At 54.6% G+C, this 23,989-nt stretch overlaps 1 protein-coding gene across 1 annotated transcript in view; it reads left to right on the forward strand.

Annotated features, from left to right (window-relative positions):
• The window catches only part of LOC120390553 (sialoadhesin-like), a 37,887-nt gene that overhangs the window by 9,541 nt on the left and 4,357 nt on the right, over nt 1–23,989 (forward strand). The window contains exon 2 of the mRNA XM_039513284.1: nt 23,713–23,781. Within this exon, the coding sequence (XP_039369218.1) occupies nt 23,742–23,781 (40 nt within the window). The 5' untranslated portion in view covers nt 23,713–23,741. The remainder of the gene's footprint in view (nt 1–23,712; nt 23,782–23,989) is intronic.

Genomic DNA, 23,989 nt, shown 5'->3' on the forward strand with positions numbered 1-23,989 from the left:
TGGCCATGTGTGGACATTGGGAGGAGCAGGGAGATGACCCTTTAGTAGATCTATTCCCTGGGACAAGAGCTGCTTCTCCCCTGGAAGCAATTCCCCTCTCTGATCGACTAACCCCTGCCCAGCAAGCTGAGATCAGAGGGGTGCTGCATCTGTACCAACAGCTGTTTTCCAACCAGCCTACATGCACTAATCTGACTGTCCACCGGGTGAAGACCGGATCGCACCCACCTATAAGATGCTCCCCCTTCCGAGTCACAGGAAAAACTGTGCAGGAGCTAAAAAAAAGACGTCAGGGACATACTGGCTTTGGGGGTGATCCAGCCCTTGGGCCTCGCCGGTAGTGCAGGTCCCCAAGAAGGACGGGTCGGTCCAGTTCTGTGTGGACTATCGAAAGTTTAATGCCACCACTGTATCCGATGCCTACCCCATGCCCAGGCCTGACAAGCTCCTAGACAAGCTGGGAGGAGCTCGGTACCTCACTACCATGGATCTTACCAAGGGCTACTGGCAAGTGCCGCTGGATGCAGATCCAGGCTGAATTCGGCCTTCATCACCCCTCTGGGGCTCTATGAGTTCCTGGCCCTGCCTTTGGGCCTCAAGGAAGCGCCAGCCACCTTCCAGCGCCTGGTGGATCAGCTACTGAGAGGGGTGGAGAGTTTTGCTGTGGCATGTATTTACAACATCTGCGTCTTTAGCTGGACCTGGGAGGACCACGTGTCCCAGGTTGAACAAGTGCTAAACCGACTCCAGGAGGCTGGGCTGACCATAAAGGCTGAGAAGTGCAAGGTGGGGATGGCTGAAGTATCTTACCTGGGCCATTGGGAAGCCAGACAAGGTGGTCTGGACCAAGCAGTGCCAGAGGGCTCTCCGGGCGCTGAAGAAAGCTCTGGTCAGTGGCCCAGCTCTGGCAAACCCAGACTTTAACAAGCCCTTGATGGTGTTCACCGACGCCTCAGACACAGGGCTGGGGGCGGTGCTAATGCAGGATAACAAAAAGGGGAAGAAACACCCCATCCTGTACCTAAGTGTAAGCAGAGACAGGATGAGCTCTACCCTGACATCTGGTGGTGATTTATGGTGAGCGTGGAAAAGAATATCAGGGGCTGATCTTGTTTGCATAGGCACATCCACCCTGCCTAGCATAGCCCACGGCAGCCTAAAATGGTCACTTTGACAGCTGTGGGATCCTCGATTTCTCTGTTATTGGGGCAGAAGGAATAAAGTGTTGTCACCCTGATTATGTGAATGAGGGACTATGAACCTGTTTTATGACAGAGGGTTTCACCATCAACTAAGTAGCACTCACTAGACGAGGGACATGGGTTCCAAAGCCCAGTGAATTGAGAGAGGTTGGGGATTGGTATGTGTATGTATGAGTCTAGGGCCCTCTTTGTGGGCCAAGAACACCAATTGCATCTCTTCTTGTCTCCACTGTTAAAGAGCAGAGTTAATTTTGATTCCATTAAGAATCTAACTAGAGCTGAGCTGAATCCACTTTGGGCTAGTAGTGCACCAGTACTGGGGCTCCCCTACACTAAGCTGAAATCACTAAAAGAGCTGAGTGGTGTGTTAACTAGTGGGGGTGCTAGAAGATCTATTGCTAAGCAGCTAGCAGAGTGGGGCAGTTTGCAGCACAGTTGGAGCAGCCCGCAGAGTGGAGCTGAGTGGCTCACAGGTCGGCTGGTAAAGTGGCGCAGCTGGTGGAGTGGAGCCGGTCGTGGTGAAGGCTGCAGCAGAACTCCACGGAGAGGCAGGGCAGTCGGCCCAGACCCATGTAAGGTGCCCCTTAACTCCCCGTGTGCCCCCCACATTTCCACCCAGGTGGTGGGGGTAAAACTCTGCAGATAAACTTTTGAACTCTGGGACTGCACTGACCAGAGACAGAGACTTTTGGGTTGTTGGACTTTAGGGTGATTGGACTTAAGACCCTGAGGGGAAAAGGACACTGCCAAGCTTACTTAGTGGGTCTTTTGCTCATGGTTTGTGTTATAATCCTGTTTGTGGTGTTTCCCCAATGTAATGCCACATTGTTTCCCTCCTTTATTAAAAGGATTTTGTTACACTCAGACTCTGTGCTTGCGAGAGGGGAAGTGTTGCCTCCTAGAGGCGCCCGGGGGCTGGGGTGTAATTGTCCCAGGTCACTGGGTGGGGGCTCAAGCCGGTTTTGCATTGTGTATTGAAACAGAACCCCTGGATACTGAACCCGGCCCTTGGTGCTGCCAACTCAGAGGGGCAGAAGGGTTACATAAGCAAAAAGTTCCTACCCTGGGAGCAAAACTATGCGGCCATCACAAAGAAATGCCTGGTCATGGTGTCACGGAGTGGGGGGAAGTCAAGGTCCTGCACCCCCCACTTCCTGCAATTCACCCTGACTCTCAGCCAGCCAGTAACACAGAAGGTTTATTAGACGACAGGAACACAGTCCCAAGCAGAGCTTGTAGGTACAACCAGGACCCCTCAGCCAGGTCCTTCTGGGGGGCAGGGATCTTAGACCCCAGTCCTGGGGTTTCCCTTCGTTTCCCCAGCCAGCTTCAAACTGAAACTCCCCTGCAGCCGTCTCCTGCCACCCTCCCCGCAGCTCCTCCTGCAGCCTTTGTCCAGTGTCCCGGGGAAAGGTGTCACCTGGCCCCATCCCCCTCCCGGCTCAGGTTACAGGCTCAGGTATCGTCCCTCAAATAAAGTCACCCCCTGCTCTCCCATCCCCCATGCAGACAGTTCCAGTAAAACTAGACACATTCCCATGCCCGTGCGGCGTTGCTGTGCGGCTGTTACCCAGCTGCTCTGCCCCAGATATGGCTGCATCTAAGCACCAAGTTACCCATCCCTCTGCAGTGGTAGCGTGCGGCTGCTTCGCAGCTGCCCCACCCCAGAGGTGGCTGCATCTTAGCACCACGTGTCATGCTCCATCCCTAGGCAGCCTCACTGTGTAGTTGTTACCCAGCTGCCACCCATCAGCAAAAGGGGTTCAAAAATCTGCTGCAGGGTTGATCCAATAACCCTCCTTTCTCCTTTTCAGTCACCCCCTCTGTGTGGACACCCACAGACATCATAGGGCTTACTGTTGTGCTTGTCCTGTTCCTGCTGGTGGGGCTGGTCGGCGTCACAGCTTGGAGGTATTTGCGCTTTGGCAAACCGGTAATATCCACATCTCTGATCTCTGGCAATCCCCATCCCCTCCCCCTGGCCTTTGCCGGAGAACCCCGCGCAATCCAGGACTGAGAATTGCAGAGCCAGTGCAGATGCATCAAAACCCAGCTGGGGGGAGGTGATTGAATGGTGGTGGTTGGGTCCCACACAGATACCTGACACCCTCAGGGGCCTGGGAAGGGCTGGGTGGCCTCCTGGTGAAACGGCTGGGCTGGTCGTCAGGAGAGCAGGGGTCGAGCCCAGGCAGGAGGTTCTGTTTTGTGGGAGCCTTTGTCCTGTTCCTTCCCCCCTGAACCGAAGCAGATGATGTTTTGCCTCTGAGCTGTTGGTCTCCTTTCTTTGCAGTAAGATGCGGCGCAAATGCCAGGGAATGAGCAGCAATGTGGTAAGTGCGTCTATGGGGCTGGGAGCCAGGACACCTGGGTTCTATCCCCAGCTCTGCTGCTGAGTCACTGCACGACTTTAGATGAGCTCTGTCCCTCAGTTTCCCCCTCCATAGAACAGGATCATAAAATTCTGCTCCTGGAGCAGGACAGAAGGTCTTTCCAATCCCCTGGGTAGTTTATCTGGGGTGGGGGGGGCTCTGTGCATTTTCCTTTGTTATTACACATCACCGAGCAGTCCCAGAGCAGTGACTCGCGGCCTCACTTCTGCCTGCCTTGCAGCACCAGCCCCCCAGGTAACGGCAGGGCCTGGCTCTGAGCTACTCTGCAGGGGGTGGGTTTGGGGTGGAGCCCGCACATTAGGAGAATGTCACCAAGAGTGAGCTTGATCCGTGTGTGTGTGTGTGTGTGTGTGTCTGTCTGTCTGTCCCTGGTGCCCTCTGCTGCAGGGCATGAGACCTGCTCCGTGTGTGTGTCCCTGCTGGAGGGGGGAGCCCTCTTCAGGGCAGGGTCTGGATTGCAGCCAATACCCCTACAGCAGAGGTCCCCAAACTTTTTCTGGCGCCCTCCCTTACCTATAACGGGATCTGTCCATGTCCCCCAGCCCCAGGCTGGGAGCGAAGCCAGAGTTGCTGTTGGGAGCTGGGGTTGGAGCGGAGGCTGGGACTGAGGCCAGAGCTGGGATGGGACAGAGCGGGGCTGGGTGGCTCTCCCTCCTCACCCCCCATGGGGGCTGGCTCTAGCCCTGCCATGCCACCCCGAGAGTTCCCCCAGGCCCTCCCAGGGTGCTGCGCCCCACAGTTTGGGGACCACTGCTCTACAAGGGAAAGGCCCTGTGCCCCCTCCCTGCCCTGCCCCCCGCCCCGAGCCATCCAGTCCCCTGCTCTGGGGCTGGATTGGAGCCAGTGCCCCCTAGTGGGGAAAGGCCCCATTCCCCAAATCCATGACTCATGTCTGCTCTGGGGAGCTTTAGCCCAGGGGTCCCCCCCAGCCACTGACCCACAGGGGTTCTGCGCTGTCGACCGACGCAGCCTGTCCCATCCCCAGCCACAGCGCTGCAGCCGACCCAGCGCTAGCAACCAAACGCCTCGCGCCATCCCCACCCCCCTAACGTTCTCTCTTTCCATGGCACCGGGCAATCCCACATCTACAGCCAGCTGATGGACATGGGCAAAGTACCACAGGTGAGTGACTCATTCCTCTGTGTACACGGGGCCCAGGACTCCTGGGTTCTATTCCCAGCACTGGGAGGGGAGTGGGGTCTAGTGGTTAGAGTGGGGGGGGGGAGGGGTGGGCTATGAGTCTTTTGTCTGTTCCTACAAGGAAGCCCAGGACTTTCCTTCTTACCCATCACGTTCACACTGATCCTCGTCATCCACTTTCTCTCCTCCTGCTTCTGCCTGGGGTTCGAGGCGACCAGTCTCAGCTCATGCAATCTCTGTCCAGGAACCTCACGCGCCCTGCGAAGGCCGGGCTGATGGCAGCGTTGTGTTTATACAGGACGGTGCCACTGAAATCTTTCTTCTCAGGGTCATACCCAGGGTTCAGGTACCAGGCCAGGGAGTTATGGTCAGGTTATTTGTCCTTCTGGCGTTCAGGAGGCAGGACTGATAGCGGCACGAGATGGACAGACAGGCCCCTGTCCAAGCGATCTGGGACACGGGCACCTTGGCAGATTGGTCAGAGTAACACAGGAAGCCTGGAAGCAGCAGAGTGACAGAGATGGCAGCGAGGGGCAGGCTGGCCGGGCACTTCCGGTGCCAAACTGGGACTCAGGAGATTGGGGTTTGATTCCCAGCACTAAACTCCCTACTCAGCTCATGATGTGGCTCTGTGCCTCAGTTTCCCCATCTGTACAATGAGGAGAATCCAGAAGTCCTGGCTCCCAGCCCCCCCTGCTCTAATCACTAGACCCCACTCCCCTCCCAGGGCTGGGAGAGAGCCCAGGAGTCCTGGCTACCAGCCTCCTGCTCTAACTCAGTAGCTGCCGGATGGGTTTGCCACAGTGCAAACAGTGTCACATTTCAGCTAAACGCGGGGCACCGGTTGCCCACTGCCTGGGAGGCTGCGAGTCCGTGTGTAGCTCTCGCTGGTGCATGGATCACTCTAGGAGTTGGACACGCGGTGACAGTCATCACTCAGCTGGTGACTTTAGTACAATTGAGCAGAGACGGGACCTTGTTCCTGCCACTGTCTGTGTTACTGGCCTGGGCCTCCCTGTGTCCCGGTGACGCTGGATCTAAACCAGGCCGAGGTGACGCTGCTGAAGGGAGACGGCAGCCGCTTGCGCAGCCCCTCACTGCTGTAATGTCACCTCACTGGCATTCACTTTAGATAAAACCAAAGGCTATAGGGGGTGGGTGGCTGGTGGTTTGAGGGGGCTGGTGGGAGACACTTGGGGGATTCAGGGGCTGGTGGTTTGGGGGCCCCAGATCTAATAACAGAAACTCTTTTCCCTTTCCCACGAGGTGCTGAGTTTTCCCACAAGCCAGAGACGGAGTCACCCTATGAGGTGAGTGCAGGGTCTGTTACCCTCCCCCCGGCCCCGCTGCCCCCTGCTGGCAGGGGTGTGTGAGTGGCTGCAGCCACCCCATCCCCCGCAGTGCAAATCCCTGCCCCCTGCTGGGTGGAACTGGCGCTGCCCGAGTGTGTGTGTCAGACCCCGTCCTGCTACCGGCTCAGGGGAGATTCCCCCAGCCACAGAGTGTCCGGTCCTGGCAGCACCCACCCCGCTGGCCCTGGGCCCGTCGAGCAGGGATCTCACTGGGTCTCTGTTTGGGCTACAGGAACTCCAAGGACGGACCCAGGATATTTACGACGAGTTGGTCTTACCCCAAGCTGGTTCCCACTAAGCTCTGCTGAAATCCCGACCAGCCGGGGACCCCTCTGCACGGCCAGGACCTTAAAGCCATCGCTCAGTGGGGCCAGATCCCAGCAGGGGTCCACAAGTGCGGACTTTCCATTGTGCTGGGGGGGGGGGCGGGGGCTTGACCCCTGGCTCAGCCCCAGGCTCCACCCCTTCCCTCAAGGCCACACCCATTTTCCCCAGTGAGTGCTCCAGCCCCAGCACACCCATCGAGTCGGCATCTATGCTGGGGTCAAGCAGCCATAGCTCCATTGGAATGAATGGGGCCAGACCCCTAGTTGGGGTGACATGGCCGTCACTGCACTGGAGAACTCAACTGAGAATAAATAGCTCCGAAATGCAGGGATTGGGTCATTTATTTTTCTGTATCATCTTTATAAAAAACAGTGGAAATACCTGTGACGTTCTGTAGCTCGTGGGAACACCCTGCACCCCCACGTTCTGTGCAATCATGCAGGGCCAGCGCTTCCAGTCGCCTAGGGTGCCAGGATTCGGGGGGTGGCATTTTGTGCTCTCCCCACGGGGCGCACGGGAGCTTCCGGTTCCGCTCCCGTCGTGCCGCCGAGGAATGACCTTCTGCCGACGTGCCACGGAAAACAGCAGCAGGCAATTGAGCAATTGAGCAGCTCAATGACTGCTGCTGTTGCCTGCAGCATTTCGGTGGAGGGTCCTTCTTCGGCGGCATGACGGGAGTGGAACGGAGCCCCTCGAATTCTGCCTAGGGCGCCAGAAAGCCTGGCACCGCTCCTGCAATCATGCAATCAGGTGTCTTCGGAAGGCTCATGATTAACTGTTGTTATAGTACCTTAAAGACTAACAAATTTATTGTAGCATGAGCTTTCGTGAGCTACAGCTCACTTCTTGAGCTGTAGCTCACGAAAGCTCATGCTACAATAAATTTGTTAGTCTTTAAGGTGCCACAAGTACTCCTGTTCTTTTTGCGGATACAGACTAACACGGGCTGCTACTTTGAAACCTGTAGTTATAGTGATGTTATAGTAATTGTTGTTGTTGTTACAGTAATGTTATAGGCGTGTTATAGGTTATAATTTCATGTATATAGTTATGATGCTGAAAATGTGTTTTCGTGGCTTAAGATAAGCCCAGGCAAAAACTCCCCAAGAGCAGAGGGGCAGTTCACACCTCATCAGGGCATGGACGGGACAAACCCAGCCCAGCCTCACAGGAACAAAGGACGCTGGCCTAGGCAGCAACAAAAGGATCTGTTGGACTCTGGCCTGAGTCACCCCCCTTCCTTGGGGCAGTTTGGGCCGGCGATGAGGTGATGCTCACCTGACTCTGAATGGGGGGGGGCAAAGACTAGAGGGAAGAAAGGACATGATAAAAGCGGGAGACATTTGCCAGGCTCTTCCTCTCTCTTCCACCTACATTGACAGACGCCAGCACCAAGCGACTGAAGCGCTGACCAAAGGGGAGAGCCTGGCTGCAGAGCACCCAGCCAGCCTGTGGGGAGAAGCATCTCAGTTTGTAAGGTCACTGGAAGTGTTAAGTATCAGAGGGGTGGTCGTGTTAGTCTGGATCTGCAAAGAGTCCTGTGGCACCTTATAGACTAAGGCCTGGTCTACACTAGGACTTTAATTCGAATTTATCAGCGTTAATTCGAACTAACCGCTCAACCGTCCACACCAGGAAGCCATTTAATTCGAACTAGAGGGCTCTTTAGTTCGAATTTGGTACTCCACCCCGGCAGGTGGAGTAACGCTAAGTCGCACTTGCTAGCTCGAATTAGGCTTGGTGTGGATGCTAATCGAAATTAGCAGCTCCGGGAGCTATCCCACAGTGCACCACTCTGTTGACGCTCTGGACAGCAGTCCGAGCTTGGATTCTCTGGCCAGCCACACAGGAAATGACCCGCGAAAATTTGAATTCATTTTCCTGTCTGGGCGGTTTGAATCTGACGTTCTGGTTGCACATCGGGGCGAGCTCCGCAGCACCTGCAACGATGCAGAGCTCTCCAGCAGAGGAGTCCGGGCAATCCCAGAATAGAAAGAGGTCCCCAGCATGGACTGACCGGGAAGTCCAGGATCTGATCGCTGTGTTGGGCGAGGAGTCTGTGCTCTCAGAGCTGCGCTCCAACAAGCGGGCGAAGACCTTCGAGAAGGTCTCTAAAGCCATGAAAGACAAAGGATACAGCCGGGATGCGATGCAGTGCCGCGTGAAAGTGAAGGACCTAAGACAAGGGTATCAAAAAGTCAGAGCGGCAAACGGACGCTCCGGAGCCCAGCCCCAGACATGCCGCTTCTACGAGGCACTGCATGCCATTCTAGGTGGGTCTGCCACCAGTGCCCCACCAGTGACGGTGGACTCCGAGGACGGAATAGTGTACCGGGACAGTTCCCCCTCCCTGTTCGCCGATTGGGAAGATGAGGAAGGGTCTTTAGAGGACGGCGCAGGCGACATCGAACCCACTCCCGCTTTCCCTGACAGCCAGGATCTCTTCATCACCCTCACAGAGATCCCCTACCAACCGTCCCCGCCCGTTAACCAGGACTCGGAATCAGGGGAAGGATCAGGCGGTAAGTGCTACAAACAGGGAAACATTTATTTTTTTAAGAAACAGGGATTTATATAAAAAATAGAAATACTATATAAACATTTTTAAATATGAAACTAAACAAACAGCAGGTCTACACAAACAGCAATGGAGCAATAGTCCTCTGGGGATATTTCAAAAAAGCTCTCAGAGAGCAGCTGGAAAAGCCTCAGCAAGAGGTTTCTTGGGAGAGGTGCTTTATTGGGTGCTCCGTTGAAGCACACTCTTCCGCGCCATGCCATCCTCAGGTAGAGGGGACCATCGCCTACGAGCATGGCAGCGTAGGGTCCTGGTCTGTGCAGGGCTTCTATTAACATCCGCTCTCTCTGTGTGCGCCTGACACGCCTCAGGGTGATGTCGTTGTGGAAGTGCTGCATCTAATTAGTGGAATTAGTGTACTGTTACTATTGTGCATGGTAGACTTTTACTTTGCATAAGAATGAGCCTCGCTTAACAGAGTTTTACTTTGCATAAGAATGACCCTCGCTTAACAGAGTTTTACTTTGCATAAGAATGACCCTCGCTTAACAGCCACGTGTTGCAGGCCTCAGAGGAAAAGCATACAGGGTCTTCGCGCTCACTGGCGGGAGATGCCGCATAACGCTCATCTTTTCTGCTTTGCACATTGCCTCCAGCAGGAGAGCACAGCTAAGCACTATCTGATAAGCAGTCTGTACTGTAAGGCTTACCAGGACTTTGTGCAAGAGGGATGCAGCTGTCTCTCCTCGCTTGCGCTATCCAGTGCAATCGCGCCGCCAATGAGAGCGTATTCCGAAATCTCGGACTAGTTCCGAGATCTCCTGAGACTTGGTTCCCTGTTTGGTCTTCTTAACTGAAAATGACTAGACTGTGTTTACTGTTGGCAAACATGTATTTGTTCAAGGAAATCACCTACTATTCGCATCACACAGCTTGGCTCCTTCCCGGACTGCCCGCCATCCCCTACGCAGAGGCTGGCTCAGATTAGACGCCGAAAGAAAAAGACAAGGGACGACATGTTCCAGGAACTGATGGCCAGCTCCAGAGCGGAGGCGGCAGAGCAGAGACAGTCGAGGGAGAGCCTGTGTCAGCAGCATCGCACACACCTGGAACGGGAGGATAGGTGGCGGCAGGAAGACCAGCAGGCGACTCAAACGCTGCTTGGTCTAATGAGGGAGCAAACGGACACGCTCCGGCGCCTTGTAGATGTTCTGCAAGACCACAGGCAGGAGGAGAGAGCCCCCCTGCAGTGCATCTGCAACCGCCCTCCAACGCCAAGAAGTCCTGTCCCCCCCTCACCCAAAGTGACAAGAAGGAGGGGCGGTAGGGGCCGTGAGAACTGTCACTGCACCGCAGCAGAGCGCTAATGTACAAGACACCTCTCGCGCTGTAAATTTGTAGAAGTTCTTCCCTTACAGGATCACCCAGTCCCAAATCCAAGTTTCAACCCCCCACTGTGTATAACATTATTAAAAGCGGTTTGCTGTTAGTCTCTGTTTCCGTCACGTTTCTCGTGTCAGAAGACTTTGTGTGTGGGGGGGGGGGATTTTTAATTGCAGTGCATAGCCCACATTACCAGGGTACAGACTTGGGGGCAGGGTCAACTGCAGGGCACACACAGACTGCAGTCACTAGGCACCAGGGACAGTCTGTGTGGTGTATGCTGCCCCGGGTCTTTCCTTGATGTGTAGGGTCCTGGTGCCTGACATCCCCGAATGTAAAGGCAGGCTTCCCTTCACATGCATTTGGACCGTAGTCACGATCCTCCCCGGTGCCCCGAGCCCCAAAAAGAGACCTCATCCAGGGGCAGATACTCACCCTTCCCCCACACCCCTCACCCCTTCCAACGCCCAAACCCACAGCCGTCATGGTAACCCCTATCCAAGGACGGCACCCCTCGCCCCTTCCTGCAAACCCACCCATCAGTGCACACCTTAACCAGCACAGAATGCTTCCATGTTTCAACGAAGAAACAGAAATGCAAAGTCAACGAAAGATTTATTATTAATTACTAAAACATGTCCTTAGTTTTAAAACGTCCTTGGGAAGTGGGGAAAACTTGGTTTATGATCAGGCTCTCTTAAAATCAAGTGGACAGTCACAGGTTACCCTGCTCTGCGAGGAAACTCGCTTTCAAAGCCTCCCTGATGCATATCGCTTCCCGCTGGGATATTCTCTCAGCACGGGTGTCTGGCTGATCGTAAACAGCAGCCAGGCGATTTGCCTCAACCTCCCAAGCGGCCAAAAAGGTCTCGCCCTTGCTCTCACAGAGATTGTGGAGCACACAGCAAGCAGCAATAACTACGGGGATATTCTTTTCGCTGATGTCCGAGCGAGTCAGTAAGGTCCGCCATCTCCCCTTGAGACGTCCGAAAGCACACTCCACCACCATTCTGCACTTGCTCAGCCGGTAGTTGAAGAGTTCCTTTTCAGTGTCCAAGGCGCCTGTATAGGGCTTCATGAGCCAGGGCATTAGCGGGTAGGCCGGGTCACCGAGGATCACTGTAGGCATCTGCACATCCCCAACCGTTATTTTGTGGTCCGGGAAGAAAGTGCCTGCCTGGAGGCGTCTAAACAGACCAGAGTTCCTGAACACACGCGCGTCATGAACCTTGCCCGCCCACCCGACGTTGATGTTGGTAAAACGTCCCCTATGGTCCACCACAGCTTGCAGCACCATTGAAAAGTAGCCCTTTCGGTTAATGTACTCGCTGGCCTGGTGGGCTGGTGCCAGGATAGGGATGTGAGTCCCATCTATAGCCCCACCGCAGTTTGGGAATCCCATCGCGTGAAGCCATCTATGATGACCTGGACATTTCCGACAGTCACTACCTTGGAGAGCAGTGGCTCAACGATTGCGTGGGCTACTTGAATGACAGCAATCCCACGGTAGATTTGCCCACGCCAAAGTGGTTCGCTACTGACCGGTAGCTGTCTGGCGTGGCAAGTTTCCAGAGGGCTATGGCCACTCGCTTCTGCACAGTCAGGGCTGCTCGCATCCTTGTGTCCTGGCGCTTCAGGGCAGGGGACAGCAAGTCACACAGTTCAAGGAAAGTGCCCTTACGCATCCTGAAGTTTCGCAGCCACTCTGTGTCATCCCAGACCTGCAGCACTATGCGGTCCCACCAGTCTGTGCTTGTTTCCCGGGCCCAGAATCGCCGTTCCACACCATGAACTTGACCCATTGCCACCATGATCTCCACTGCCCGGCGTACCCTGCTTTCTGAGAGGTCTGCGCCACTCTCCTCACCGTGCTGCGGAGCCTCCTCGCCCGGTTTCTCAGCATCTGACTGTGGAAGAGGTGGGCGATAACGTGCGAGGAGTTGACAACGGCCATAAGTGCAGCGATGATCGCAGCGGGCTCCATGCTCGCAGTGCTGTGGCGTCCGCGCTGTAACCGACCAGAGAAGGGCGCGAACAGATTTCCCGCCGGCGCTTTCAAGGAAGAGAGGGAGGGCGGGATTGACGGTTCAATGACGACACATTTTTCCCCCCAGCATGCATTGGGGTGAAATCCCACAATTCCAATGGGCAGCGGGGAGTGCGGGAACTGTGGGATAGCTTCCCACAGTGCACCGCTTCCAAAGTCGAAGCTGGCCCCGTGAATGTGGACTCAGAAGTTCGAATTTGTGTATTTAGTATGGATACACAAATTCGACTTATTAAGGTCGAATCCACAAATTCGACTTAAGTAGATTCGAAATAGTCCTGTAGTGTAGACAAGCCCTAACAGATGTATTGGAGCATGAGCTTTCGTGGGTGAATCTCCACTTCGTTAGATGAAAGTGTTAAGATCAGCTTAGAATGGGTTTTCCTTCTTTTTTATTTGACCGCCAAATCTGACTTGTTCTGCTTTGACTTATAATCACTTAAAATCTATTTTTATCGTTAATAAATCTGTTTGTTTGTTCTGCCTGAAGCCGTGTGTTTGGTTTGAAGCGTGTCAGAGACTCCCCTTGAGATAACAAGCCTGGTACATATCAATTTCTCAGAAATCTCACCCCCAGCCCGCCTGGTGCCACTTCCCCTTTTGCCCTTCAAAGCCGGACTGATTGTTCAGCTCCCCCCGGCCAGATCGGCTGCCGGAGCCACGGCTGCAGGACGCGCTATAAGGTAATTGCACCTTCTCGTGCCCATGGGAGTGGGGGCTAGTGGTTAGAGCAGGGGGCTGGGAGCCAGGACTCCTGGGTTCTTTTCCTAGCTCTGTGCAGCCCCGTTGTGCTATGTGCTACCTAGACACACTGAGCCAAGGTCCCCGCCCTCTTCTGCTCCCAGGCTAACCCAGCCCCATGGGGTGCACCAGGGTGGAGAACTGTGGGGAACCTGAAACCTCTTTCCCCTTAGCAGGGGATCTCTGTGCCCCCCATTTCTCCTCTGCATCAGGGTCTCCCAATCTACCCCCTAGGCCAGGGAGCTTCTGGAGCCCCCACTTCCTCCTCCCCCAGACCAGCTCCCCCCATACCAGGGGCTCAGTCTGTGTGACACTGGGCAGAGATGAGCTGCAGGGGTGGGGCTGAAAGGCATCAGTGGTGTCCCCAGTCAGTCCTCAGATGGGGCGCTGTGCTGCAGGGGTGGGGTGGGGCACTAGGGGCGCTGTGCTGCAGGGGTGGGGTGGGGCACTAGGGGCGCTGTGCTGCAGGGGTGGGGTGGGGCACTAGGGGCGCTGTGCTGCAGGGGTGGGGTGGGGCACTAGGGGCGCTGTGCTGCAGGGGTGGGGTGGGGGCACTTGGGGGCGCTGTGCTGCAGGGGTGGGGTGGGGGCTCTCCCCTGGCAGTCAGGGCTGGCCCCGATGCCCCAGTGTGAATCAAACAGAGCAAGGGCTTGGATCTGGGTCTCCCACAGCGCCGGGGAGGGGGAAGGGCCTGACCCACCAGCTGCTTTGGGTCGGCCTCTCTCTGTGGCTTTTCCATTAAAAAAAAAATCAGTCCCAGTTTCACCGCATCACAGAACAAAACCAAACACCGAACCCCCTGCCCCCTCCTGCCCCAGCCCTGCACACGGGATCCACACGAGGCCGCCCCATGGATCTCTAGATCCCAGCACGACCCCATTCCCCGGCTTCCTCCCCATCCCGCACCTTGCGCACCCTGAGATCCTTCGCTCCTCGGACCCCCAGCAGAGGGCGCCATTGAGCTGCTGCCAGCCCTGGATTCTCACCTCCCCCCAGGGATCTGGGAACTGATTATTTTTGTGCTGCCCCGCGAGGCGCCACCTCCAGGCCTGATTTGGAGCAAACCCCCCAACCGCTGAAAACCGAGCCCCTGGGCAGCAGCTGAAGTTCAGCACCCGACAAATTAAACCATCCCCAGGATTGCGGACAATCCTGGGGCAATTTCTCCTGTCCAGACACCCCACGGCTCGCTTGGCTGCTCGGCGGGCAGGGAGTGGTCTGCCAGCAACGCCGAAACATCGGAAACAAAATTCCTGTCCCGTCTGACTGATTTTCAATGGTTTTGATTTAAAAACAACACATTAAAAGGAATTTTTGAAACACAAAAAAAATCATTTTGGACTGAACCAATTTGAGGGTCTGGGGGTTTTAGCTTCTACTGAAACAGTTTGGCAAAACCCACCTGAAATCGTGTGATGTTTTGGTGGCGCCGAACATGTGTTTTCTGATCACAAAAAGTTGTGTGTGAACACGTTCACTTGTTTCTACTCCCCAACTCCTGCTCCTAGGGCCGGGTCATTTCTGGTCCCTACCTTCTCGAACACCAATGCAGAGCGACATATATGTGGCTATATGGATATATAGGTGCAGCCTATACAGATTTGATAGATATACAGAGCACTCCAGTTATAAGAATCGCTGTTATAAGAATCAATTCCATATTAAAAGCAGTGAGCAAAACAACTGGGACAAAATCATACCTGTACTCTGCTTGCAAGAAGCGACCGCTTATAAGAATCAAATAATCTGGGGCAGGTGTGATTGTTACAAAAGCAGGGCACAGTATGTAGAGAGACCTTGTTATAGAGAGTGTGAGATTTTTACTGGTTTATAATCTCAACTAGGGCTGGCAAGTGACTACAAAAATTAATCGTGCAACTAATTGTAATCTTAAACAGTAACAGAATACCATTTCTTTAAACATTTTTGGATGTTTTTCCATTTCCGAATATATTGATTTCAATTACAACACACAATACAATGTGTACAGTGCTCTATTTATTTTTATTACAAGTATTTGCACTTTAAAAAAACAAAAATAGTATTTTTCAATTCACCTCATACAAGTACAGTAGTGTAATCTCTTTATCATGAAAGTTGAACTTACAAATGTAGATTTGTGTACATAAAAAACTGCATTCAAAAATAAAACAGTGTCAAATTATAGAGCCTGCAAGTCCACTCAGTCCTACTTGTTGTTCAGCCAGTTGCTCAGACAAACAAGTTTGTTTACATTTGCAGGAGCTAATGCTGCCCGCTTCTTGTTTACAATGCCACCTGAAAGTGAGACCAGGTGTTTGCATGGCACTGTTGTAGCCGGCATCACAAGATATTTACGTGCCAGATGCACTAAAGGCTCATATCGCCCTTCATGTTTCAACCACCATTCGAGGGGCCATGCGTCCATGCTGATGACGGGCTCTGCTCGATAACAATCCAAAGCAGTGCAGACCGACACATGTTCATTTTCATTATCTGAGTCAGATGCCACCAGCAGAAGGTTGATTTTCTTTTCTGGTGGTTCGGGCTCTGTAGTTTCTGCATCCAAGTGTTGCTCTTTTAAGACTTCTGAAAGCATGTTCCACACCTCGTTCCTCTCAGATTTTGGAAGGCACTTCAGATTCTTAAACCTTGGGTCGAGTGCTGTTGCTATCTTTAGAAATCTCACATTGGTGCCTTCTTTGCGTTTTGTCAAATCTGCAGTGAAAGTGATGGGTCATCATCCGAGACTGCTATAACATGAAATATATGGCAGAATGCAGGTAACACAGAGCAGGGGACATGCAATTCTCTCCCAAAGAGTTCAGTCACAAATTTAATTAATGCATTATTTTTTTAACGAGTGTCACGAGCATGGAGGCATGTCCTCTGGAATAGTGGCCGAAGCATCAAGGGGCATATGAATGTTTAGCACATCTGCCACTTAAACACATTGTAATGCCAGCTACAAAAGTGCCTTGCGATCACCTCTTCTCACTTTCTGGTGACGTTGTAAAGAATCAGGCAGAGGTATCTCCCATCAATGTAAAGAAACTTGTTTCTCTTAGCAATTGGCTGAACAAGAAGTAGGATTGATTGGACTTGTAGGCTCTAAAGTTTTACATCGTTTGGTTTTTGAGTGCAGTTATGTAACAAAAAAAATCTACATTTGTAAATTGCACTTTCAGGACAGAGATTGCACTACAGCACTTCTGCTTTCAGAAGTCTTAAAAGAGCAACACTCGGATGCAGAAACTACAGAGCCCGAACCATCAGAAAAGAAAATCAACCTTCTGCTGGTGGCATCGGACTCAGATAATGAAAAACACTATTTCTTTTGTTTATTATTTTTACAGTGCAGATATTTGTAATAAAAAGTAACACACACTTTGATTGCAATTACAACACAGAATACAATATATATGAAAATGTAGAAAAACATCCAAAATATTTAACACAGTTCACTTGGTATTCTATTGTTTAACAGTTCAATTAAAACTGTGATTAACTTTTTTGCGTTAATGGTGTGAGTTAACTGTGATTAATCGACAGCCTTAATTTCAATAATATCAATATTTATTCTTAAGCGTGTTTCAGATTTTGATTGATTTTACATTTTCACAGTTGTGCAAAATTATGGCCTTAATCTAATTTTATCAATTTAAATTGTCCTAATTGCAGGAACTTGTGTGGGGGTGGGGGTGTCAGCCAATATTTATTTCATGACTGCATGTGTCAAGAGTGAACATTTTATAACTCTTAACACACGCATTGTCAATACCCCCAATGAAAATAGCCTGAATTTGGAGCCTAATTCCCAGATTCTCAGCTCAGCCGGGGGCGGGGAGATCACCCAGCCCAGCCTCGTGTGTCGCCCAGGCCGTGGGGCTGCCCTGAATCCATCACGGGCTGAACTGGAGTGGCCCCTTAAGCAAAACATCCCATCTCGACTGCAGAATTGCCACCAATGGAGAACAGGGTTTCCACCTTTCTAATGGCTGGTAACTGACCCCCAAAGCCCCACCCCCTGCTCCGCCTCTTCCCTCAGAGCCCCGCCCCCTTCTCAGCCTCTGCCCTCAGAGCCCCGCCTCCTTCTCAGCCTCTGCCCCCAGACCTCATCCCTGCTCCATCTCTTCTGCCTAAGGTCCCCCCACCACTGTCCTGTCTCTTCCCCCCAAGGCCCCGCCCACGCCCCATGTCTTCCCCCAAGGCCCCATCCCTGTTCTTCCTCTTCCCCCCCAGATAAAAAAAACAGACACCAGGGTTGTCACATGGCCCCCGGACACACAAGCCAAACCCAGCCTGTCCGGGTGAAAACCGGATGAGGGGCCTCCCTGACGGAGAACCTGCCCCAGCCCTGGGTAAATCGTTCCCAGGGTTAATTCCCCTCCCTGGTATAAATTCCCACCTTGTTTCCAGTCTGAATGTGTCGAGCTTCACCTTCCCGCCCGCTGGATCTTGGCCTGCTAGACGGAGCGGCCGCTCTCACCAGATCTCTGTCCCCGGGGGTATTTCTAGAGGGGACTGAGTCACCCCTCAGCCTTCTCCGTGTGACGCTGGATAGACTGAGCGCCTGGCGTCTGACTCAGGCCTGGCTTCCCATCCTGGAGTCGTTCTCCTGGCTCTTCTCCGGCCCCTCCCCAAGTGCAGGGGCGGCTCTAGGCAGCAGCCAAGCAAGCACCTGCTTGGGGCAGCCCATTTGCAGGGGCGGCTGGGGAGCTGAGAACCAACAGGGGGCTCTGGGAGCTGTAGTTCCTTGGGTAGCTCCCTGCCTATAGAGCCAGCCCTGGAGCAGGGAACGAACTACATTTCCCAGCATTCCCTTGGCCACTACCAACTGGAAAGGAAGGAGGGGGACCTCATAACTTTCAAAAAACAGGACACTCCATGGGGAGGGAGGGTAGCCCCCTCCCGCCACCATCCACTCTCTCCAACTGCCCCCCCACAGAAATCCCAACCCATCCAACCCCCCCCCCCCGCTCCCTGTCCCCTGATCACCCTCTCCCAGGACCCCAGCCCTATCTAAGCACCACTGGTCTTTGTACCCTGATTTCCCACTCCCAGGACCCCTGCCCCTAACTGCCCCCCAGGACCCTATCCCCTATCAAAGCACCACTGGTCCTTGTCCTCTGATTGCCCCCTTTCGGGACTCCTGCCCTTGACTGCCTCCCAGGATCCCACCCCCTATCTAAGTGCTGCTGGTCCTTGTCCCCTGATTGCCGCCTCTCGGGACCCATGCCCCTTACTGCCCCCCAGGACCCCACCCCCTAAGCGCGGCTGGTCCTTGTCCCCTGGGTGCCCCCTCCCGGGACCCCTGCCCCTAACTGCCCCCCAGGACCCCAACCCCTATCTAAGTGCCGCTGGTCCTTGTCCCCTGATTGCCCCCTCTCAGGACCTCTGTCCCTAACTGCCCCTTGGGACCCCACCCCCATCTAAGCCTCCCTTCTCCTTGTCCCAACTGCCCCTCCTGACACCCCCTCAACTTACCCCTAGGATTCCACCCCTACCTGTCCCCTGACAAACCCCTGGGACTCCCATGCCTATCCAACCGCTGCCTCTCCCCCAACATCCCCCCCAACCCATCTAACCCCCTTCTCCCTGCCCCTGACTGTCTCCCCAAACCTCCGCCCCATCCAACCTCCCTTGCTCCCTGTCCCTTGACTGCCCCCCCCGGAACCCCCTACCCCTTCTCCAACCCCCCAGCCCCCTTACCATGCAACTCAGACCAGCGTGTCTGGCTCCGTGCAGCACCAGACACGCTCCTGCATACATGCTGCCGTGCTCCCCCGCAAAGCCCACCCCCCCCCAGTACCTGCCTTCCAGATTTGAACACCTCAAAATTCAGGAGTGCTCAAGCTCAGTTTGGGCAGCTGTTACTTCATTTCTCCCAAATCAAATATACTGATCCACTGTAACTTGCTGTAGAAAAAGTAGGATAAAATTGAGCAAGAAATGCATCCCAGTGGTTATTAGGACTGGAATTGCTATTTTCAACAGCCATTGCCTGTTTGTTTGAAAGGAAGACAGTGATACTGCATTGGCAAATTCCCCATAGAAAGACAGTGGAACAAAAGAATAATAAAGGCCCCTCAACTTTACCTCATTTATGTAGGACAGTCTTATAATATGCATCCAGATATCCTCCAATCACACAAGCTGAAAATTGTTCCACTTTACTGCAGTTCTGTAACCATGTGGGAACCAATCCTGTCGGTGTTCTGTGCACATCCAAAATTTCTGCTGAATGACCTGCCCTGGGAGCGAGTTACCAGTGACCCAGGGCTGCGGTGGAAGGAGGTTGCAGGTTGGGGGTGGGAGAGGCCCGGGCTGGGGTGGTAGGAGGTGTGTGGGGGCACTGGTGGGGGAAAGGGGAAGCCCAGAGCTGGGGCAGCAGGGGGGTGGGGAGAGGGCACTGGTGGGGGGGAAGGAGGGAAGCCCAGCGCTGGGGTGGCAGGGGAGGTGCGAGGGGGAGCCCAGGGCTGGAACAGGGGGCAGCCAAAATTTTTTTGCTTGGGGCGGCAAAAAACCTAGAGCCAGCCCTGGCCCGAGACGACCCCCCACAATCAGGGGCGACCACCGGGTGAATCCTGCATCAGGCTGCGCGCCTGCCCCCCCCCCCCCCAGTTCCAGATGCACAGAGATCACTTGGGCAGGGCTGGCTCTAGGTTTTTTGTTCCGGGAGAGGGTGATCCGGGAACACGGAGCAGGGGTTGGCTGGGTTCGGGTTTCTGTGGGGGGCAGTCGGAGGGAGTGGATGGTGCCTAGGGGGGGCTACCCTCCCTCCCCGTGGAGTGTCCTGTTTTTTGAATGTTATGAGGTCCCCCTCCTTCCTTTCCAGTTGGTAGTGGCCAAGGGAATGCTGGGAAATGTAGTTTGTTCCCTGCTCCAGGGCTGCCTCTATAGGCAGGGAGCTACCCAAGGAACAGTTGGTTCTCAGCTCCCCGGCCGCCCCTGCAAAAGGGCTGCCCCAAGCAGGTGCTTGCTTTGCTGCTGCCTAGAGCCGCCCCTGGCTCTGGCCCAGGTCAGACCAGCTGACCAAACTGGCCCCTTCTGGCCGTGGAAATCTGTTTGTCTCGTGTCTCCTCCTTGCCCCTCTGCTGCCTCGCGGGATCCCTGGCCGAGAAGCCGGCGCTAGCAGCAAGCGTGTGCAGCTGGCTGGCAGCCGTGGGGGGAGGCGCCAGGGGAGCCGCAGCTGGATGCTAGCGCTTAATAGCAGCGTATTCGCAGGTGAGGTCGGCGGCAGGCTCTGTTCTCTGGGTGGGAGGCTGCAGCTGGATGGCCGAGTACTGGACCTCGTCCGGGTCCCCCTAGGGTGAAGAAGAATAATGACAATGCCCGGCTCTGACAGGGAGCTTTACGTCAGCTGAGCTCAAGGCACAGCTGGGGAAACTGAGTTCTTTCAGAAATAGTTCATAGTTTATAGTCCAATGTCCAAATCTCACATTCAGGGCGGTACCAGCGTAACTGGGACCTCAATCTTCTGACTCAAACTTCCCCTGAAGAGCTCTAAGCAGCTCTGAGATGACAGAATCAGGACCCAAGGATCTTTTATACAATCTCACGTCCTCTTGGACAGGGTGTCCAGCCCTGGTATGGGGCCGTATCCCCAGGGCTTCCTGGAGACACCATCTTCCTGGAGCCTCCCCAGACTCAGTCCTTACTCAGCATCACAGTGTGCTAACCCCAGGTTGGTTAGCCAGAGGGCTCAGTGGTGCCCCAGTTCCAGGTTTCACCCCAGGGAACCCATCACAGCGTCTGGGAGTCAGGACTCCTGGGTTCTATCCCCAGCTAGGGGAGGGGAGTGGCAGGGCCGGCTTTAGGTCCATTCCACCAATTCCCCTGAATCGGGCCCTGTGCCCAGTGAAAATCCCTTCCCTGGCTAGAGGCGCCTTTTTAATTTTTACTCACCTGGTGGCGCTCTGGGTCTTCGGTGGCACTTCGGTGGCGGGTTCTTCGCTCGCTCTGGGTCTTCGGCAGCGGGTCCTTCAGTGCCGCCAGGGACCTGGCGCGAGTGAAGGACCCGTTGCCGAAGTGCCGCTGAAGACTCAGAGCACTGTCCAGTGAGCACAAGCCTCACATGTTTTTTTACATGTGTGGTTTTCTTTTTTTTAGACATCCCTGCTGGGGGCCCGTCAAAACTGTTCGAATTGGGCCCCGCACTTCCTAAAGCCGGCCCTGGGGAATGGGGTCCGGTGGGTTGGAGCAGTGGGGCTGGGACTCAGGACTCCTGGATTCCAGTCCTGGTTCTGCCCCTTAACCCCTGGGGGATGGGGGCCCTTCTCTCGCTCCGAGGGCTGAGCGGCTCCTCAGATGCTTTGAGATCCCAGCTGGCCAGTGCTAGAACAGGACCAAGCCTCATCCCTTCACCAGGGTCTCTCAGAGCCCGGGGGTCGTGGGCCTTCGAACTCTGACCCAGTAGCCCCTTTGGCCTGTGGCTGGGGAGTCTCTGGGGCTGGACAGGGTTAAAAGGAACTGGCACCACCACACATGCACCCCGTTGTAATCAGCGCTGGGGCTGAGCTTTCACAATTTCCAGAGAAAGGGGAAGTTTCTCTGCCACAGCAAGACAACAAAGTGAAAGGCTCCCACGGGAAAACCCCTGAGTCCTGACTCTCAGACCCCTGCTCTAACCACTAGACTCTATGCTCCTCCCCCAGCTGGGGATAAAAACCAGAAGTCCTGAGTCTCAGTCACTGTAACCACTAGACATTATTGTTACCAAAGCAGCAAGTATGTTGCCTTTAAAGGCCAGGAACACACTATCACAGTTCCCTTCCCTCCCCTGAGCCACCAGCCACTCACAGCGCCTGGGGCTATTGCCACAGATGTAGACAAATATGATTATTTATATTTTAGTATATATATATTAATATATTATAGTTGGGGTTGGTCCTGCTTTGAGCAGGGGGTTGGACTAGATACCTCCTGAGGTCCCTTCCAACCCTGAGATTCTATGATTCTATGATTCCTCGATACCTGCCCCCAACCTCCCTGCTCTCCCGTTAGTGTCAGCGGTGGGATCAGACCAGAGTCCCAGCCGTTAACTCAGGCCCAGGGCCCAGGCAAAAGCTGCTGTTCCTTGTTTTGGGGCAAAAAGCCAGATTTGGGGAGAATGATTCTTCACATCTCTAAATCACTGAAAGGAGATTAAACAGTGAGAGATTCTTATGGGAGGGGCCCCAGCTGAGATCAAAGCCCCATTGTGTGAGTCGCTGCCCAGACACAGCGAGAGACAGTCCCTGCCCCACAGAAATTACAATTAAAATAGACACTAGGTGGGACAGGAAACTGAGGCACAGGGAGGAGCAGTGACTGACCTGCTATTGTATGGTGGGTCCATGACAGATCTAGGAGTAGAACCCAGGGCTCTGTGTCCCACTGCTCTGCTCTAGCCACTAGGCCACACTGTCACACTGTGATTGGGGGTAGCATTGAAAATACACTGGGGCCTTCTAAACACGGCGTGAGAGCCAGTCTCCGCCTCATGAGCTCACGGTGTAAGATATGGGGACTGAGCATGGCAGGACAACATTACCTGTGCTGTGAAACAGCTGCTGTGCACTACCCCAGAGCAGGCTGCATTTCACTCCTGGTTGAACAGATCAACAACTGCGCAGGCTGTGAAGGTGTCTGAGATCATATGGGGGAGATCACGCTAGAGTGATCAACTGTTCAGAGAGGGAGCCTGGTGTTTGGCGTAGAACTGGGGGCTGGGAGCCAGGACTCCTGGGTTCAGTGTCAGCTCTGGGAGCAGGGTGGGGGCTAGTGGGTTAAAGGAAGGGAAGCTGGGAGCCAGGACTCCTGGGTTCTATCTCAGCTCTGGAAGGGGAAATTTATTTTCAGACACACCCAGGCCCTCAGACCCTCGCTGGCCAGTTGCCCCATTACCCAGAGAGACGTTCTCAGAGCGGTCGGGTAACATCAGACTCTGGCTCTGCCCAGGCTGTGCTCACAGATTCACACAGAGGTGGGACCTGATAAACAATCCAGCTATCGGAGAGGAAGCAGCCGAGGAAGCGCTAGGGGGTGCGGAACTGCAGGATGGGCCGGGGGGCTCTGTAGGGGGCTCTCCCCTCGCAGTCAGGGCTGATCTCTGCTTCTGGGGCTTTGCTGTTCCCAGCTGAGACACTGAACCCCGACCCTGCCCCTTGGGCCTGTGATACCCTTCCCCCCCATGGCTCTATCCCAAGGGGTCAGGATGCCCCCCTGGGGTCCCTGCCGCCCCTCAAAATGGTTTGTTCCATTCCACTTCCCTGACTCTCCCTGCACATGTCAGCTCCACATAGGAACCGTCCTTCGGTCCTGCCCTGAACTTGCCCTCTGCATTGCTGTGAGCTGCCAAACAGCCACATGCCCCTCCCTAGAGGTGGCTGCATTTCACCCCTGGGGCTATGAGTCCTGCACACATGGCCTGCTAAGCACACAGGGATAGAAATGCAACCAGTCATTGCTCCACCGGGCCAATCTCTGGGCTTTACTCCCTTCTGGTTAGGAAATGCTTTTACGAAGGGCTCTAGGTGTAAAATCCCTGGTTACGCAGCCGATCCCGCGGCCGGACGCCATCGCCCGGCGCAGACGAGCTGCCCCCCAGAAATGCTGCAGGTGACTCATTCCCGGCCCCTGTCCCCCCCAGGCCGGCTGAGCGCTCTGTGCTGGACGGAGATGGCCTTGGTGCTGGTCGCTGCCTTTTGCCTTCTGAGCGGTGAGTAATTCACACAGACGCGCCGCGCTGCCGCCCAGGGGGCCAGTGGGGACCGTTTCCCAGCCCTGGGAGTGCGTCTACACTGCCAGGAGGGGGCTCGGAACCAGGTTCCAGCGCAGGGACGTCCCAGCCACTCGCGCCAGCGGCTCCAGTTCAAGCCCAGGGGGGGTCTGGCCTTGACCCTGACCCCGAGCGGCCGGGTCCTCGC

This window comes from Mauremys reevesii, linkage group 24 (assembly GCF_016161935.1).
Source record: "Mauremys reevesii isolate NIE-2019 linkage group 24, ASM1616193v1, whole genome shotgun sequence".
Classification (NCBI taxonomy): domain Eukaryota; kingdom Metazoa; phylum Chordata; order Testudines; family Geoemydidae; genus Mauremys; species Mauremys reevesii.